The 17592-nt window shown below is 36.1% G+C and overlaps 1 protein-coding gene across 1 annotated transcript; it reads left to right on the forward strand.

Annotated features, from left to right (window-relative positions):
- The first annotated feature begins 1825 nt into the window (after positions 1-1825).
- LOC110721022 (protein disulfide-isomerase 5-3-like) lies at positions 1826-17384 on the forward strand. The gene is made up of 15 exons (XM_021900146.1): positions 1826-2109; positions 3391-3481; positions 4165-4259; positions 6186-6243; positions 8927-9111; positions 11154-11211; positions 13408-13448; positions 13581-13655; positions 14851-14907; positions 15133-15199; positions 15316-15462; positions 15636-15860; positions 16299-16451; positions 16541-16618; positions 16698-17384. Exons 1-15 carry the CDS (start codon positions 2069-2071, stop codon positions 16773-16775), a joined length of 1449 nt encoding a protein of 482 aa, XP_021755838.1. The 5' UTR covers positions 1826-2068; the 3' UTR covers positions 16776-17384.
- Positions 17385-17592: the final 208 nt, after the last annotated feature.

Raw genomic sequence — 17592 nt, forward strand, 5'->3', positions numbered from 1 at the left:
GTGTTATATACATCATTCTAGAAAATCCGACTACAACAAATAAATCATATAATACTATCCCGACTCATTTATTTAGGGTAATGGTTCTCTATCCTGTCTGTCGGCCCCCCGTCTAACATGACGCTGCATGTAATGAGTAATGGTGGTGAATGGGTCTCGGGGCGGTGGGGGAGTCTGCTGGCTGGACGAAGGGTCCCCTGGGTAGGGGTGGGCGCAGAACTATGGATGATGTAATCCTCTGCGTCTCTGGGTGACGTAGGATCACCTCCATCGCTACTCTGGCCGAGATCGAACTGTGAATGGACGGAGTGGCCATCATGACCGTCCCGCTGATGGACGAGATAGCCGTGACCATATCTTTGTAAGGTAGCCATGCCCATATCTCACACCCGCTCTGGCTCTGGTGGGCCCGTCTGCAAGGGCGACTAATAGTGCATCAACCATCGCCACCATATTCGTCGCCTGCAGTAATCATCGATTGGGTACATATAGGCACCATTTCTACATATATCTCAGTGGGAACACCCTTCTTTGCAACAACGCTCCTCAAAGCTTTTAAATGTTTATTTGTAGAAACAGGTAACACTTGAACCCCATTGACAGTCTCAAACCTCATTTTAATGTTTAGTTCAACATTCCTTGGGTTTGAACCAATACTACTATGAACCTCGTTCATCAAATCATTGAAAGTCATGTTCGGTTCAAGTGTTAGTGGTTCCACATTTCCTCCACTATACTCGACACGGGGTCCATCGAACAGAATTTCACCTCCCCATCGGCATAACAACGTAACACAACATTTTGTGCAGCCATATTCTACATAACAACCAAAACACATTATACATAAAGGCACTAACTCATCCCTAAATCGCCATATTTAAACAAAAATGTACATACTTTTCAAATTACAACAACTTAGAAGCCCTAAATCACCATTATTAAACAACAATGTAGGTTATCACAATTACTCAAAAACTAACAATTATCAACCATTAACAACAATTATCAACAATTACCTAAACTAACAATTCAACATTTTCAACAATTATCTACACTAACAATTTAACATTTTCAACAATTATCTCTACACTAACAATTCAACATTACCAACAATTATCAACACTAACAATTCAACATTATCAACACTAACAATTCAACATTATCAACACTAACATTCACAAAAAAAAATCAACAATTATAATTAAAAAACCTAGATTTTAAAAACCTAAGAGAAAGGGGGCAAGTACCTAATTCGACAAGGAAGTGAAGAGAGGGGGCATCGAAGCAGTCGGCGGCCGGTCATTGGCGGGCGGTGGTAGGAGGAAGACGTCGGTGGGTGGGGGATTTGGGTTGCGTGAGAGAGAGATTGAGTGAGGGAGAGATTGGGTGAGAGGAATGAAATGGGGGAGTTTGAGTTAGAGAGGAAGTTGCCTCTGTTTTACAGCAGCGATAGAAACGCTGACTGAGGCAGCGTTTCATTAAACACATAAAACGCTACCTCAATCAGCGTTTTACTACATTTGATTTTTTTTGTAAAAACATTTTAAATATAACAAAATACGAATTTTTATTTTTATTTTTAAAAAAAAGTCAACAGGTCCTGACAGCGTTTTATACTTTAATTTTTATTTTTTAAAATCAGGGTATAAAATGCTGTCTGAAATAGCGTTTTACCTTACAAGCTTAGTTTGGTAAATAATTTTGCCACGCATTCACTTTACAAATTTGTTTTTGTACATAGCTTACTTTGGAAAAATATCCGCATTATTGTTCCACGGACCAAATAACGGACCAAATAAAAATTACAGTACTAGGGAGTGGTGCGCAACTATTCATATCAAATAGAGAGCAACCTGCCATAAAATACACGCTGCCGTAGCTGCTAAATGCATGACGTGCGCTTAACACTATTCATCTCATCTCACAAGAGTGAGATACCCAAGCTCCATTTTTTCCCTTGAGATCTCCTTCCTTTTATCTCTCTCCTCAATTCTCTCTCACCAGATCCCTAATTTTCATTCTCATTCTTCAATTTCCTCAATTTACTAGCAAATATAGTCCGAACGCCATGATTTCTTCTAGCAAGCTCAAATCCGTCGATTTTTATCGGTTAGATGTCTTCTTCTGTTCTAATTTCATTTGGAATTTGATAATTTTATGATTTTTTAATTTATTGTTCTGTGATTCGCATTTTCTGGCTTGAATTTAATCTGATTTGTAATGTGTTTGGTTTTTATATCATTAATTGTTGTTGTTTGTGCTCTGAATTTTGACATTTGAGTAGCTTAATCGAGCTTGAAATTGATTTAATTTAAATTTTGTTTATAGAATTTTGAGTGTTTAAAAGGAAATTGTTTAGGAATGTTGAATATTTGAGCATTTGAGTGGATGCATTGTTGATATGATTGTTTTTGAAAATTCAAACTTCGATCAATTTGGACTGTAAATTGTATCGGATTTTGAGATTATATTATAACAACTTTGTTGTACGGACTATATGAATTCTTAGTTTGATTGTCTGTAGTTGTCGATTCGTGTTGGTCTGGTTTGTTCTTAGTTAGCAGTGAAGATGCATGTTCTTGTTTTGCTTTACAAATTGGCCATGGAATATGCACATCATTACTCCCGCTAATCTGAAATATTAGTATGTTTATCCATATTATAGTTCAGTTCTTCAGTATTACAACAATTTGTATGATATACTCCTTATAATGATTCTTGTTTACAAATAAGAAATGTATCTAAAAGTTTGACAACTCATTGTCTTTCATTGTTGTAAAATGTTTTTTTATTATTCGAGGGAACATCTTTGGAAGTGTATTAAAACTTAAGGGATATTGGAGTATAAAGTTAAAGAGAAATTTGTTTCTTTACTTTCTAGAAATACATTAATTATCATGTATCTTAGTGAAACCTTTCCAAAGGGCATGCTTCGATTGTGGGGTAGTGCATTGGGTATTAAAAGTCAAATAAAGAAAATGAAGGTGTGCAAGGAGGACATTAGTGATGGTGGTGTGGTGAGAAGGAAGCAGGAAATGACTATTACTCTCAATTTGGAAGTAACAATTAGTCAATTATCGTAGGGTGGTGGTGGGTACCTATTATCCCCATGATGCGGGTAATAATTCTCTCCATCCCTCCCTCTTTCTTTCTTATACAGCCACTACCTTATTCTCTTTACCACCGCCTCATCCCCTTCATCACTATCTCTACTCTCTTATATTTTATTTATTTTAACTTAAATTACCTCTTTAATGCATTACCACTAATCCAATCATGCCTTAGGAGGAAATGATGGGGCATTTAGAGAATTAATATTGTGTCCTAGAAATTAATATCTGTAATTTTACCTATTTGTGTTGACTGATCTTTTCTCCATTTTGCATGCAGAAAAATTCCCAGAGATTTAACAGAGGCATCATTGTCAGGTGCAGGATTGTCCATAGTAGCTGCCCTTGCCATAATTTTTTTGTTTGGGATGGTAAGTAGCTCTTGACTGGTATCCTTAGTTTTTGCAATCATGTGCACATTTTCCTCAACGCAGACATTTTTTTTTTTTCCTTCTCTTCACCCCTCACCCAAGATGTTCAGTATGGTCTGCTTTTATGGAGTGAGACAAGTCTGGCTAGCTGAATAGTTGCATGCTTAAACTTGAATTTTTGAGGCCCATGAAGGCTCAGTTTTGAAGTGGTTGAGATCTGAGTAGTCTGACACTCTGTCATTTTGTAACTAATAGTCCATGCTGATGCTCTAGCTTGTTTAATTACTTGAGCTAAATCTGTGGCACTTTTAAAAAGTTGTTTGGCTCCCAAACTCCAATGAGTCTTTCTGGACTTTTCCGGTGATTATGGGCTTTATGGCATAAATTTTGTCACATAATTGGTGTGTCAAAATGAGATAAGCTGCAGCAGAAGTATTGCTATGAGCCATGGATATGCAAGTGGCTCAAGCTATGCAGGGCCTTGATACCCTACCTTTGAATGAAGCAATGTATTTTCCTGAGGCCAACATTAACTTCATCAATTCTGACATAAAACAAAACAAAAGTTATTTCTTGCGAAAATATTAAATAGAAAGTTATTAATTTACCCCCCCCCCCAGCCAGTAAGCCTATATCAGCTGTCAAATGTGTGACTGGTAACAACATATATGGTATCTTTGCAGGAGCTAAGCAGTTACTTGGCCCTCAGCACCTCAACATCTGTGGTAGTTGACAAGAGTCCTGATGGAGAATTCTTACGCATTGATTTCAATATGAGGTAGGATAATACAGGAACCAACTATCTTAATCAGTTTGTTCTATTTCTTTCAGATTCTGTCTTTTCTCTCTCTTGCTCGCTCCCCTTCTTATTATTTTTTTTATATACAATTAACCGTGCAAACTGGACTTGAATTACTTCGTATTCTTAATCGTTGCTTACATCTGCATTATATTCTTGTTTCATGCTGCTGCTTTTCAAGGTTTTTGGGCGATATTCTGATCAATACATTTGGTGTATGTAATTTCGCATATCTACCTATCCTAAAGTTAAAAAGCACTTTGATAGAAATGTTAGATGTTTTTAGAGTAAATTCATTTTACTCTCATTAAATTTGTTTAATGACTGTCTTCTGTTGGTTTGAACTTGTTTTTGCTCTTTGAATGCTCCTTGGGCCAATCAATAATAAGAAATATTATAGCTTAATACCAATGGTGTTCAAAAAAACAGTGATGACCTTAAGTCTTAAATTAATACTGTACATAAAGCTTTATGGAGTTTTTTTCAAGCTAAATTTAATGAATACTTTCAGATTGTCATTGGAATTTGTTTTTATGTTAAGCCTGTGGAGGGTTTATATAAATCTGACCGAGACAACCAAATGACCTTCTTTCTATCCAATATTCACAGAAAAATAAAAGAATGACGTGGCAGTGATTCCTGTCACTAGAGATGAGGGTAGATTGCCAAAACCCTCCAAAACCAAACAATCTATCCATGAGCAGGCCAGCAGGGATAAACATACAAGCTTTATCTTGAGACAAAGCTTTGCATGCTATATCACAAATGAAACATAATCATGAATATCATACCTTGGGGCTGGCCCTGTGATTCACACTGACTTGTCAAGAACTGCAGATGTTTAGTAAATCTGAAACACCCCTCTTTCCGTATTTTGATGTCTTATAAAACTAAAATTGCAACAGAAACTGGTTGATTGATATATGGAGCAAAAGGTGTAGCATTACATTGGAGACAAGTGATGGCATGGGGAAATGTAGTTGACAAGGATTCTCCCATCTTTGAAACGTTTAGATGTCAAAGGGAGCTGACAATCTTGTTTCTATCTTTAACAAGGCTGAGCAGGACCGATGAACAAAGAATATAAATCCAGCCTAGGGTGAACAGGGAACATATAGGTGCTTGCTTCATAATTTGTCAATTCTTAGACAAGTGCAAAATTGGTTGAAAACAAATCTCTGACTTCCGCTGAACCGATGATCATTATATACAAAAGAAAACTATGGAATAATTTATGTTGATCCTTTGATTTTGGTTGGACAAATGATGATGTGGTATAGAAGAATAGTAACTAGCATGGGAGTAGGCAGTTGTAAGGAAAACCTCCTATCATGTTTACAATATTCCATATACACTTATGCTGTAATATTCCAATGAAGGGCAATATACACCCTTATGAAATCTACTGATTTTCTGTTGGGTGTATTATAATCTAATTATTAACTTACTAAGATTCTTACATATAGGGTAAATGTTTTTATTTCCATAATTTATGCTGGTGTATCAAGCATATATGAGAAAAACTGTCAGTTTTTGTTAAAGGATAGCCCGAGAGATTTTCTTCATTAAGTAAGCTAGTTAAAGCCTATAGCAGTAGTGTAATTGGTGTCCTCAGATGTTATAGCCTTTTAGGTGTAGAGTATCAGTGCCTGACTTTCTGCTGTTCATTGCTACTAGTGGTTCATCTGTGGATTTTTCTATTGCTTCTTGTTCTTGCTGTTTATGTCATTTCCTTGGTACTACTCAAGGTTTTGTTTTTAGGTTGCTTTAGCATGCTGTTAACTTTGACAATTTAAGCTTTATCGAGCCAAATCATCCTTTGCTTCTTCGTTCTTTTATATGTTTCTTATAAATGTTGATTAGTAATGCTGTATGCTAACATATTTCATAATATATTTTTTGTAGCTTTCCAGCACTCTCTTGTGAATTTGCTTCTGTGGATGTGAGCGATGTGTTGGGGACGGTAATTACTATCATCCTATTGCTTCCGTTGATTTTTATGCTTTATGAAATAAAAAAAGTTCTCTGCAATCATATGAATCCAGCAATGAATACTGTAGGGGGGGGTGTCTTTCTTGCTTGGGCATGAAAAGAGCATAATAATTCTACATTGCAACTGTCATGGACTAAAGCTTGCTTGACTCTCACACACACACAATTAACACAGAAAACAGAGAGGAAAGATCGAATCTTTGATTGAAATATTGAAAATGGGGGCTTCTACAAGCTAGCAACTTTAGGCATTAGTGACTTGAGGTCACAACGCTCCTAAAGATTCACTCCAAAATCTGCCTGCCTGTTCCTTTTCGCTCTCTCTCTATTTTTAATAAAACTAAAGACTATTAACCTAGTAGTATTAGACTGCCCATAACGCCCCTCCTTAGGTTAGTTTATTACAGCAACCAATTTAGCACTTGGTTTTCTCAACATTAACTCTTCTTTACTCTTCTTTGGCATTGTATTATACTGCTTTAATGGACAAAAAATTAAAGTGGCTCATCAAATTGCATGTGCTTCTTAATATTTGTTAATCAACAACAGTCCTTGCATTTTGGACTAGTGATCTAATGGTACAGACTATAAGCAATTATAGCTCTTTGTTATCATAGGGGAGATATTGTGTATCATCGAACTAACTATTTTTAGTTCATGGGGGATTCTTGAGAGGAATTGGTTTGGCGTGTGATGTTAATATACTTGAGGTTTTTCTTACTGATTTTTGCATTTTCCGTAAAATCTCTAGTGTTGTAGCTTTTGTTGTTTCTCTCTGTCAATTCCAACTTCTCACTATCAAACTTACCTTTCTGCTGCAAAAGTGTAGATCTAATATAATAGTTTGTCATTAGATACCAGGTTTTTGAGTATTTAATGTATAGTGGGTGGCGTCCAGGTAAGGGTCTTAGACCATCTTCAATGGTGAGACTTATGGGAATTTTTCTAGGAGAGAGAGAGTATTTTTTGCAAAGGATACCAATAAGTTGGTATCTAAACTTAGCAACTCCAAAAGAAAGTTGCTAAGTTTAGATGCTCAACTTTGGGTCTCATTTGACAAAAAGTGTGGGCCCTTTATCAATATTATAATATATTTTGTAATTTATTTAAGTTTTAATTTTTTTTTTTGAAAAACTTACAATATAGATTTGGTGGGCCATAAATTGAAAGTGACATTAGTATACTTTAGAGAGTCTCACCATTGGAAAATTAGACTTCACATGAGTTGCTAAATTGAGAAGTGGGTTGGGTATCACCATTGGAGGTAAACAGCCCCGTTCCTGGAAGTTTAAAGGCCCTAGGCATAATGTAAGAAAAGGGCCCCTTACGTAAACATTTTTTTTTTATACGCAATACATTTAAATAAAAGACAATGAAAATAACTTGAGTTAAGTATAGGAATAGGGTCTATCTTTTTCATTTTTTCACCTTTTGGGACCTCCTAGTTTTTTTTTTCACCTTTGGGACCTCTTATTAACAATCCGGTAAGTTAACTCATGTTTAACTCATCGGAAAAAAAAAAAAAACTCAGTCCCTTCATTAATATTTTGCCCAAAAAACTCAGTCCCTTAATTAATATGATGTCAAATCCAAAAAACATAGGTCCTTAATTTGATTTCACCAAGGTAAGATTGCTTTTTGTTTATTTCTTCACTATTTTCATATTACATAGAATTTAGGGATTGCTGCTTCTTGTTGTTGCTGTTGGTGGCGAGCAGGGGTGGAGGTTTGGGTGCCATAATATTAATTAGCCAAAATTAAATATCTTAACCGTTGCCATAATATTAATTAGCCAAAATTAAAAGGCTTGAATTTTGGTAATTGAATAAATATGAAATGGTGTAATTGGAAAGATTAATATTTTGGAGCAAATACTCATAGAAACTGGAAGATTAGGAGAAGAAGTGAAGAGGTTATATTACATTGTAATCTCTACCTAATCGACAGCCAAGTATTTTAATGTTAATTGCTAAATCAATGCAGTAATTATGTTTTTAAAAAGTACGGAGTAAAATTCTACAACTATGCAAAGTTGCAAACTGATTTTTTTAATATTTTTTAATTTTTGGGCCCTTGCACTCGAGGCCTACCCTCAGGGGCAGTCTTGGAGGTAAAAAACAACTCATTTTGTATTTCAATACTCAAAGTTGAGTTTCACCAATGGAGATGGTCTAAGGGATTGGGCTAGTGGGCTTTTCTATTTTGTAGAAAGAAGGATTGGTTTAATTGTTTTTACTTTTAAGAAAGTAGCTATTATAAATTACATAAAATAAACGAAGTATAATTCTATTGGATATTAATGAAAATATTGAAGCTTTTGTAATATAAAATTTATTTGTAAAAGTTAAAATGACGTGCCCTTGCACCTGTATCCAAATATCGGATAGAGATCCTGTGTCCTAACTTTTTGGAATTTGCCAAATCGGACACTTGGACACGTGTCCGACACCCGTTCCTGAGTTCATGTAACTTAGGTGCCAAGTATGCTTTGGGACTAGGTAATTTGTTCAAAAATTGTCCGTGGTTCTTATGGGTGGATAGCTGCTAAACATCTTTTAAGTCCTACAGTTATTATACTCTTAACTCTTTTTTTTTTTCATAATCATTTTCAAATACATTTTGAGTTGTCTAAAGTTATGATATTTGATTTGCAGAACAGGTTGAATATAACCAAAACAATCCGCAAGTTTTCAATAGATTCGCATTTGAGACCAATAGGCCCTGAGTTTCTATCCGGAGCCACTACAAATCTCATTAAGCACGACGATGATGGTGAGGAAGACTATGGTGAAGGTTCCCTTGTTTTAAATGGGCAAAATTTTGAAAGAGCCGCACAAGAGTGAGTTCTATTCAATATAATTAGTTCGGATTTTTCGCCATATACCCCTGAGTAATTTTTTTATTCACCATATATCCATAAAATTTTTCAAATTCACCATTTACACTTAAGTTTCACACAAATATCACGAAATGCCCTTAATGGCTAACAACAGTTAACTCCGTTAGTCATTAAGGCTAAATTTGCCACGTGGCTGCATCTGGTAGGTTATTTTTTTTAATTATTTAATTAATTTATTTAAAAAAAAAAAAAAAACCACCTCTAACCCAGCTACCTTCTGCCAACCACCAAACCCCAGCGAGCAACCTCCCCAAAACCGCCGGCCTGCCAGCCTCCCCATCACGCCGATGCCGCACCTCCCCCTAACCCCACGACGGCGCCGCACTGCACCTCCCCGAACCACCGCGTCGTGTTTTTCCTCCTGCCTTGAACCGTAAAAAACCCTCCCGACAAACCACCTGATCCGAAAATCAGGCAACCACCCCCAATTCCAAACCCGAAAACCTTCGCCGGCATCCCAGATTCGCTCCCCCGCGTTGCCGCTGCTGACTTTAGCCGGAAACCATCACCCCGAAACCCTAAAATCCCAAAATCAAAACCCTGATTTGCGATTTTAGTTTTTTTTTTTTTTTTTTTTTTTTGGAGTTTCGTTGTGGTGGTTAAGGGGCAAGGGGAGAAGCGATTGGTGTTCACCGTGGGGAGGGGGGTTTGGACACCGGCGGTGGGGAGGGTTTTTTGAGGGAGAGAAGATGGGGTTTTTACTATGGGGAGAAGGTGGTTCAGGGGTTGTCGAGGTTTGGGGCCGCCAGCAGGTCGGGTATGGGTCTGGGTTATGCCGGCATAAGGGATCAGGCGAAATCCACGCCGGCGGGAGGTTGCATGGTGGTGGCTGCTAGACTGGAATTTGCTTTGGTGGTGGTTGTTATTTTTTTTTTAATTAATTAAATAATTATTTTAAAATTTAATTAATTTAAAAGGCAGCCAATTATTTGTCGCCACATGGAAAATTTAGCCTTAATGACTAATGGAGTTAATTGCCGTTAGTCATTAAGGGCATTTCATGACATTTGAGTGAAATTTAAGTGTATATGGTGAATTTGAAATTTTTTATGGAAATATGGTGAATAAAAAAATTAATCAAGGGTATATGGTGAAAAATCCGTAATTAATTTTATGTTCTTTTAAGGTTCTGTTCGTTCCTTGTGTTTAATTTAAAGATAGTTTGTTATAGAGGTATTCAAGAATGAAAAAGAGGACGATGCACCTTCAATTCTCTGTTATTTAGTTCACAAAGTTTGCATTTCTTTTTTGCTCATTGGACATTGGCATGATAAAATCACCCCAAAAACCTCTCTTCTCATTTCCTTATCTGTTATCTCTATGCTCTTCTTTCTTGACTTCTGTGCTTCATTGACCTTGCTGTGGTTAGGTTGGACCAACATGGTTCCCCACTCCAAATTTTGGTGGTTTTGTAGAATTAGTTAAAGTCTCAATTTTTAAGTGTGTGTGTGTGTGTGTGTGTGTGTGTGGGGAGGGAGGGGGGGGGGGAGAGAGGGAAGAAGCAGGTTATTGTGAAGTAGATGTGAAAATGATGAAAAGGCTAGTGCGTGGGAGAAAAGACTAAGAGTTGTTCAAAAAGGTGTTAGAGCTTCTGATTGTTTAACCGAGAAAGCTAGCCAAGTACCAAGGGATGGACATAGCCATTGGCTGGTATGGTTTGGGAAGAGTTATAAAAATAGTTTATTTCCCTTTCTTTATTAACTGTAAATTAAACATTACCCCAGAAATTTTTATTCTAATTCCGGTACCAACAAAATAAGGGTTATAGGCTTTGGTTTCTTTCCTGAATTCCTTCCCTTTCTTTCTCGTTGTATTTTCTCTTTTTGCTTCATGAACTACGGCCCCTAATTTGATTGATGACACTATGATACTTTAGTGTCAATAGTAATTAAAAAAATTTCATGTCTAGCATGGTTTGTTGCTCACTTGATGATCCATTAGAGAAATTTCTGTTGGTTGACAATAAGTTTTTCTTTTTGCAGGCATGATATTTTGGTAGTTAATTTTTATGCTCCATGGTGCTACTGGAGCAAAAGACTGGTACTCCCTCCATCTTGCAATTAGTGTTGTTTCAAGAAATTATTTTTCTTGTCTCAAAGTAATTGTTGCTCTACAACACAAAAGCAATGTTTGACAATCTTTTTCCCATATACCCTATCCTTGTTATATATCTACTTAATACTCTATATCAGCTTCCAAGTAAATTAAAAACATTTAAAGGCACAAAAATCAGTTTGATAAACATTAATTTCTATCACCTCTTTAATTGATGCTTGATGCTGTAAAGCAATATTTATGGTGAGATGGAGGAGTGTCATATATTCTTCATAAATTGCCTGAATACAAGTATTGGTGTTAAGTGTTTAGATAGAGTATTGACTGCAGTCTATGTTTGAGCTATCTGTCTACCTTTCTTACAAAGTTTTAATTGAAAGGGAGCAAAAAAAAATAATTGAAAAGTTAAGTTGTTGAAGCCTTGGGCTTGAAGATGTTATGGTTGAAGCTTTGACCATGAAATGTCTTAGATAGTTCCAATTATTGTAAGTTATGAATGGGGTTTGATTAAAATAAAGGGCTACTTGGCAGAAAATGTTTTTGCACCATACTGAGGGACCAGTTTTTTAAAAATTACTTGGGTGTGCTCTGAGATACGAAGTAAAAGTTACTGAGGGACCATGCTGCAGGCTGTAATTTGATATTCACTTATAAGTTTCCTAGTCTGGAGCATCGTCTTGTAAACGGTTTTGTTACAAGTGATCATGCCCATGTCTGTGGATAATCGTCGTTTAAAAACTTTCAATGCAGTATATCTGTGAGCTTGTTATCCAGAATAGTGAAGCACTAGATAACATCATTATTGGGATCAAAGTACAGCAACAATTGAACCATTTATATATTTGGGATGGAATCGAAAGAAAATCAGTAATATGACTACGACGGCAAGTATGTATGAGAGCGTGTTATCCCGATTAATGAAGCACTGGATAACACCATTGTTGGGACTATAGTATAACAAAATTTGCCCCTTTCTTTGGGATGCAATTGGAATATTGGACGACAATCGGTAATAGACTTTGCATGCAAGTATGTTCGTGTGCATGTTATCCAGAATAATACAGCACTGGATCTTATCATTGTTGGGACTTTGAGTACAAAAATTGCACCACATTTTATTTCTGCAGGTGGAAACTTAGATTGCCATTAGTCTTTGGCTGTTTGGTCCTTTTGTCCCGTCTGGTTGACTTTTGTAATCTGGTCATAGATCTAAAAGTGGTAAGACTTTAGGCCATGGCAACCATGTTTGACTTACATATAAGTGACTGAGTTAGGGTCTTGGTCTCTACTGCTGCTGGTGCATGTTAGTTAGCCAACTTAAATGTGTTGAACTCTTGACTGTTTGACCACACAGAAGTAGCCCAGTATATATATATTTCTGTAGACAGGATCCTTGGAAGTCAAGATCTATACATCCTTATATCAGATAAATCAGGACTGATTGAGAGGCCCCAATTTACTCTGTCTGTTTTATAATAATCGCAACACTAGGCATTGCACAAAGTTTTAGGAAAATTATATGGTGAGACCAAAGGGGGAATATATAAAGTATAGTTAGTGGGGATATATCTAATTGTTAGGAGATAGAAATAATAAAATATTTGTGCAAGTGGGGTTAGTGGGAGAGTAATAATTTAGTAGTGGGTCCTTACCAAATACAGAAGTGTTGCAATTAATACGAAACAAATGAAAAAGGGAAGTATTGTGATTAATACGAAACAGAGGGAGTGTCTTCAAAACCAATGTATGGTGACATGCTTATTTTTCACAAGCCTGTTTGTCGAGTACAATTTCTAAAACAAAATTATCTGAAACAAAATGTCAAAACCTGTTAGTTATTGAGACCTAGGATACCCAAAGCTCCGTAAGACCTCTAGAACTAACATTAACTGGTTTGAACTGAAGATAGTACTGGTCATAAGTGAAATAATGGTATTGATGCTCTTGCAATATACACCATACTTTAGGTGTACTTAACTCCATCCAACTATCCAAATATCACTAAATTCACAACATTCCGAAATCGGAAGAGCTTAAAATGGATATATACTGCTATGTCCAATGCCTACTACAACTATGCATCTGAATTCATCATCTGCAATATATTCTATATTGCACTTGTTCAACAGTATTTTCTGCTGGAACACATTGTTGATATAACATTTTCAATTTTCCTTGCAGAAACCTTCATGGGAAAAGGTAGCGATGATCATGAGAGAGAGGTATGCTGTTTATAATTTCTTTTCCTCTTAATGCATGTTGATGAGTCACTGGAACATTTCTCAGTATCATATCCGTCCATAAGGTTGTGCTTGGTTATGGCTTTCAACATTAGTCTGTTATTTTTGTTGCAGACATGACCCAGAAGCTGATGGGCGTATACTTTTGGGGAAAGTTGACTGCACTGTACAAGTTGATTTGTGTAGGAGGTATACTATCACATATTTCTTTTCTATGGATATCATGGTGATGCCATGATGTCTGAAAGTATGTGAAAATATTAAATGATCCTGTTAACTACTACACGACTGTTTTACCAGCAGAACACATTTCTTGTTTTGTCCATGTGTTATTAAATGTTTTTTTGATCACCTCTGTTATAAATGTGAAGAAGTTGGTAGTTTGAGTCTTGAATTTTGAGGTTGTTTGAATTTTTGAGACGAGTATGAGATGTATGAAACATGCTGCAGACTGTCATCCATCTGACTGTTCAAGTTTCTATACTGTATAAGCTGTCAGAATAAATTAAGAAGGGTTGGGGGAAATGTAAATCGTTTGTCTGTGATAAGCTCTTTGAATTTGGGGGTGTGGTTTGGTTTCATTGTTATAAGAACAAAAGTGTTCACTCCACTTTGATCCCCAACAAGAATCCTCTGGCAGTGATTTAGTTTTTAGGAGAAAAGGCTTGTATTTAAAATTTATGCGGATACCTCCCATGACATTTTTTTTTTCCAACATTTGGTTGGGAAAAAAAAATTACTGTGCTACCACCAGATTCACCACAAAATCAAGAACTTTGTTCATAAAATCTTAACTCCTGCAGTTTCATGCCGTTGTTTTTGCTTTAATGTCCTTTGCAATGACATTTGTAGGGCTTTTTTTATTTTATTTTATTTATTAATTTATTTATTTTATTTTAAGGCTAAAATCTTAACTCCTGCAGTTTCATGCCGTTGTTTTTGCTTTAATGTCCTTTGCAATGACATTTGTAGGGCTTTTTTATTTTATTTTATTTTATTTATTTATTTATTTATTTTATTTTATTTAATTCTTCAGCTCAATTTTCTCTTCCCTACCCAGTTTTGAAAACCTCAGAAATATTCTCCTCAGTAAGTAAATGATTATATTCCAAAGAAAGAAACGTTACCTGTATATAATATACAAAGTTCTAAAAGAGAGATTTATCTTCTAGGAACTAGGAAGGGTCTCTCCAAGCCTAAGAGCTCAAAATTCCTTTAACAGTTGAAAAATTCTAGCAAAGACTTCAGTCTCTTCATAAAGTTCCCAGAGCTGCCAAAATTGTATCATAAATGTTTGATTGGCTGCTTTTAACACTTAGTTGTTGCTCCTATGATCCTATCTGCTTTTTGTTGCATTAATATTGTCTTCATGGAAAATTTTCAGGCATCATGTGCAAGGATATCCATCTATCAGAGTTTTCCGTAAAGGAAGCGATGTGAAGTAAGCTAAATTTGATTCTCATTTTTTCCCGACATTTTCATAATCTTACATGTCACTGCACAACACCAAGTCCAACTTTGATGAATCTGATCCAAAGCAATATAAATTGTTTCTTGTTCATCTATCTGTAATGACCACCACTGTATGCTAGTGTTGAGTTCCTTTGTTATCTGGATCATCTCAGTTTCCCAAAGTCCCCATTTTGATTAAACTTGTTTCTAATAGGAATGAGCATGGACATCATGAACACGAATCTTACTATGGGGATCGTGACACTGATACTCTTGTTAAGGTAAAAGATTTTGTCTATCGACGGGACATCCGTTCTGGCTTTTATTTTTCCTTGGGTTGATTTTTGTTGCCTAGAATTGCATTTAATTCTTCTCATTTCCCCATCTTTTTCTGTAGTTTATGGAATCTCTGGTTTCAGCAATCCCATTGGGAAACCAAACTCTGGCTCTCGAAGATAAATCTAGCAATAAGACTCAGAACATAAAGAGGCTAGCACCACCTTCAGGTGGCTGTAGAATTGAAGGATTTGTCCGTGTTAAGAAGGTAATTGAACTTATTTTCTCAGCCCTGAAATTATAGTTGTATGCATATTCTGATTTTCTATGTGTACTTGATGTGTGATTATTTGATGTATTGTTGTTCCTTGGTTTCTCTACTTAAATTGGACCATATGTTTTTTTTTCTGATTAGATTGGTGTTATTGCTGTACCTTGCAGGTTCCTGGAAACCTTATTGTCTCTGCTCATTCTGGATCACATTCATTTGATTCATCTAAGATGAACATGTCTCATGTCATTACCCACCTTTCATTTGGTAAGAGAATTTCACCCAGGGTTATGACTGATGTCCAAAGGATCATACCTTATCTTGGTGCAAGCCATGATCGATTGAGTGGTAAATCATATATCAACCAAGACGAGGCCTCAAATGCAATGGTTACAGTGAGTTTCCAGCTATCTCTGTTTGTCTTATCTGTCTGTAACTCCGATTTCCTTGTAGCTACTGGCATTTGTGTAGGCATTTTAGAAAATTTTGGGTGATATTGGCAACTTAATCGCTGGCCAAATGAGAGTTACTGAGACTAAAATGGATCAGCGTTTTTGGGGCTTGAAGCTCAAGCCTTACTCTTTTATCCCAGGCTTTAATGTAATTAATACTCAAATTTTAATTATTCTGGTACGTTAGTGTTTGCTAAGCCCGAATCAATAAAATTTGTGCTGGACTACTCGAAATATAATGTATATAGTAGAAGTCAATGAATGGGCTAACCTGATATTTTTAAAAAAGTGGATTATTATTGATATAGATTGGCACTGTTTCTTTTATGCTTTTCTTTGTAGTGCTCATCTTGGCAGCAACTAATTTTTTGATAACTGCAGATTGAGCATTATCTTCAAGTGGTAAAAACAGAAGTGCGATCACCTAACGAACATACATTGTTAGAGGAGTATGAATATACTGCACACAGTAGTTTGATTCAGAGTCATGACATCCCAGTCGCCAAATTTCATTTTGAGCTCTCTCCCATGCAGGTCCGTCCTCCTTACTATGGAAATACAAGTGCAAATTATGCCTCTATATGTTGAACCTGGCACCTTTAACCCTTTTCTTTTATAAGCAGGTGTTGATAACAGAAAATCCCAGATCTTTTTCGCACTTCCTTACCAACATTTGTGCTATTATTGGGGGTGTTTTCACGGTTAGTGTTCTTGTTCATTTCCTTCCTCATTAACAAAACTTTCGTTTGTCACTTCATGAAGTTATTTGTTCTGTTTCAGGTAGCCGGGATCTTAGATTCAATTCTGCACAACACAATGCGGCTGATAAAGAAAGTTGAGTTAGGCAAAAATTTTTGATAGGAAAGTGAGTTTATCTCTCTTTTTATCCCTGTGGCGGAGTAGGCTCTAGTGTTGCAGATGCACAGTCTTCCTCATTGCTCGAACATTTGGAATTCAGGTGTAGAAATATTGATTTTGCAGCAGGCTACAAACAATGTGTATAGGAATGATCGACAAACATCTGGAGTTCTGGACTTCTCTATCTCTCTTTTCTTTTGAGAAATTTCATGAATTCCCTAAGACACACGGTCGCTTTGATTGCTCTAGAATTTATGAATTATTCAAATTTTACCTTATTGGTAATGAAAAATAATGTACGCAGAATCTAGTGGAATTGGAGCTCCACATCTTTTGGCTTGCATAGGGAGATCTGAAACCTTTCAGAGAGTTCTTCCCATGTCCTTAAAACAGACTTGTCGTAGATTACAAACAGATACATTATCTATATTATAAAAAAAACTCTCCTAAGCTTTATTTTAGTTTTGCCGAAGCTTTATTTTCTAGAGCAGGTCCGCCATTCTATCTAGAGGACTGCCAAGGCTACCCTGTTGTACTAGTCGCAATGTTTGTTTACAGCTGATATTATAATTTTGCTACACCAAGGTCGTCATTGCGGATTTGCGGACATTGACTATGCCTACCTGAGTACCTGTTCTCTCCCAAAACTGTATTTATTCTTTGTGAATTTTTGGGAGGTTTTGTGACCAAAAATCAACCAATTTATCTACTTTTTACAATTTGTTATCCAATAAAAGTTGAACTTTCATAAAATAGTTATGCCTCAAAAGGACATTCTTTAAACATGATATGCTTTTTAACTATTAGCAGATGCTAA

Source organism: Chenopodium quinoa, unplaced genomic scaffold (assembly GCF_001683475.1).
Source record: "Chenopodium quinoa cultivar QQ74 unplaced genomic scaffold, ASM168347v1, whole genome shotgun sequence".
Lineage (NCBI taxonomy): Eukaryota > Viridiplantae > Streptophyta > Magnoliopsida > Caryophyllales > Amaranthaceae > Chenopodium > Chenopodium quinoa.